The sequence below is a fragment of the Phoenix dactylifera genome, chromosome 8 (assembly GCF_051530095.1).
Source record: "Phoenix dactylifera cultivar Ajwa chromosome 8, Ajwa_hap1_PhDact_Kaust_v1.1, whole genome shotgun sequence".
In the NCBI taxonomy this organism is placed as follows: Eukaryota; Viridiplantae; Streptophyta; class Magnoliopsida; order Arecales; family Arecaceae; genus Phoenix; species Phoenix dactylifera.
The window spans coordinates 24,388,631-24,391,601 of NC_143197.1; the positions used below are offsets into that span (position 1 = coordinate 24,388,631).

At 49.4% G+C, this 2,971-nt stretch overlaps 1 protein-coding gene across 1 annotated transcript; it reads right to left on the reverse strand.

Moving 5' to 3' along the window:
* Window positions 1–256: 256 nt before the first annotated feature.
* Window positions 257–1,280, reverse strand: LOC120110110 (uncharacterized). The gene has a single exon (XM_089924961.1). The coding sequence runs from the start codon at window positions 1,265–1,267 to the stop codon at window positions 257–259; it is 1,011 nt and encodes a 336-aa protein (XP_089781087.1). The 5' UTR covers window positions 1,268–1,280.
* Between the last annotated feature and the right edge of the window lie 1,691 nt (window positions 1,281–2,971).

Below are 2,971 nucleotides of genomic sequence, written 5' to 3' on the forward strand. Positions count from 1 at the left end.
CAGCACCTCATAATTATGATATGACCAAATTAGATTTGCCCAAATTTTTTCCCAAAAGCACAAAAAAATTGGATCCGATCGGACCCGAACCCGACCCGAATTGGACCCGGACCCGACCCGAACCCGACTCGGACCCGACCCGACCCAACCCGATCTTCAACCGGGTCGGGTCCGGGTCCAAAATTGGGACCCGAACAAAAAACCGGGTCGGATCGGGGTCACCTAGGACCCGACCCGACCCGACCCATTTGCACCCCTAGTGCCCATTAGTCCTCTTGGGCGTCTCACCGGTCCCGGCCGTGTCGGCCGACGCCCGCCTTCTCGGCCGGCCGTCGTTCGACTTGGACTGCCTCCATACGGCCTGCTTCTGTAGGAAATTCTCCTCCATTCCCAACCAGTTCGGCGTCTTCTGCGACGGGAGAATCGACACCGTCTCGCCCGGGCAAACCTTGCAATCGCCGAGGTCGGCCGCAAACGCAGCATGAGGATCCCGAGCCGTCGGCGAAGTGGCGGCGGGCGACGGGTAGTAAACGCCCTTCTGCTGGATGCCGTCGTTCTCCTCACTCCAGTACCCAACGTAGAGGCTGCCGTCGGCCCAGCGGAAGCTTCCGTTGCCTTTCGGGAAGCCGTCCTCCCACCCGCCGTCGTAGCGGTTGCCGTTGACCCAGACGAGGGTGCCGCGGCCGTGGATGACGCCGGCGCGCCACTCGCCGACGTACTCGTTGCCATTCTTCCAAGTATAGCGACCGTGGCCGTCCTGGAGGCCGGAGCGCCACTCGCCGTCGTAGTAGTCGCCGTTGGCGTAGGACTTCTTGCCCTGGCCGTGCTTCAGATTCATGGACCAGGAGCCGCGGTAGGTGTCCCCAAGGGAGCCGGTGTAGGTGCCGAAGCCATCCATGAAGCCGGACTTGAACTCGCCTTCGTAGGTGGCGCCGGAGGGCCAGCTGAACTTGCCTTTCCCCATGGTCTTGCCGTGGCGCCATTCGCCTTCGTACATGCAGCCGTCCGTCCATAGGTACTTGCCGGTGCCGTGGGGGAGGTTGTTGTGCCACTGGCCGGTGTAGAAGTCCCCGTTGGGGAGGAGGCGCTCGGCGTGGTGGAGGGTGGGGTCATCGAGATCATCGGCGTCGTCGACGTCGGCGGCGGTGGGGGAGGCCGACACGGGGGGGAGGACGAGGCTGCGCCGCCGCGCCGACGGCTGATGCTTCTGGTGCGTCCTCCGGACGGTGGACTCCCACGCCTTGATGCGTTGGATATCTTTGAACATTCTACTCTCCCTTCTTTTCTTCCTCCTTCTTCCGGCTTAACGGTGCAATTTTTTAACGTCTTTCTTTCACCAACACCAATGCTCGGTGTATCATTTCTGAGAGCCCGGCAAATGGGGAGGAGGAGAATGCGGATCGATATATCCAGGTACTTTAGATTTGGTGTTCTTCTTTTGGATCCTGTCGTTTGCTTTGTTTTTGTTCGAGATGTTGTTTTCTCCAGATGGAGATTGCAACGAGGGAGGAAGGGGATTCTGATGAGTCCCCATCTTTTTCGGGCTGGGTTCCGGATGGGGCTCCGACGAAGGATGGGAAACCCAACACCTGGAGGGAGGAACAACGGAGACATCCCCTTCTTTCTAGCCCCAGGCCTCTTCCTCCTCCTCCTCCTCCTCTTCTTACACAAATACGAGGCGTTATTCTCTTCTTATTTTAGGGATAATGGGTGTGGAGTTGTGGACAGCGGGGCACAGAGTCGTAGCGTTCGCTGAGAACAACGAGGCTTCATAGGTTTAAATTATATAACGGGCATCTTGAGAATCCCAGATGTCTCTTGATACTCGGGATGCCGGGGAATTGCCTGGTCCACCGTGGAAATAGAGGCCGGGCCCACCAAAAAGCTGAAATGAGAGATGAATTCCATAATCCAAATTCCCATGAAGAAAGAACGATGGCAGTGTCCACTCATAATTAAAATAGCCGGTGACAAAATAGCTAGCCAAAAATTATTATTTAATTTTTTTTTATCCGGCAAACTAAAAATTTAAATTCATTTAAATCTAATCATAAGCATTACAATCCATCCGTGGCTAGCCTCAATTGATCCATGCTGCAATGTGCCCTACTCTATATAGGTTATGGATCGGATCCATTTTTATACTATTTGTCACGACTTAAGACAATATCCAAAATAGCTAGTTGGAAAGTATTATTTAGATTTTTTGATCCTATATAAGTACCCAAAATCGATTTAGCAAATAATCGACGTAGGATTAAACATACACCCGTATGGATCCTTACACCGATACCGAAATTCTTCACTACCATTTTCCTAATAAAGCTTCGTCGGAATCGACCATCTATGTCAAGGACGGTGATAATGTATATGTAAAGTTATTTGCATGTTAACTTGTTATTATACCTATGAGCTACGAGTATAGATTTAGATATATATCACGTTGTCGTGTGCAAAATGCCAACTCCCCGGCAGGAAGAGGCAGAGATTTAGGCCAAAAGATTAAATAATCTTTGCCAATTAAGAAATTACTGCGAGTGCATCCAAACAAAGAGTGCCTAACTTTCCATGCGCACTTAAAGAGATGAACCGCCATGAGCATATTTGCCGTGACTAGTCCAAAAAAACCAGAATGTTAACCGTTGTCGAACTTGGATTAACGAGAAATAGAAGATAACATATATAAAATCACTATTGAATAAAAAATTCTATTTAATGATATAGGATATATCACTTTCGAATAAAACAGGTATTTCATGATTGATGATGCATATTTATATGTATATATCAATTTATTTGAGCTGTGCGAGATGGCGGACATAAGAATTCATGTTTTTTATCCTCATTTCGATATTATTTATTTGCTAATCTCTATCTACAATTTTTTTTATCTATATTGATGTTTCGGGGCTAATCTCTATCTATAATTTTTTTATTTATATTGATGTTTTGGGGTTTCTTCCTAGGCCTT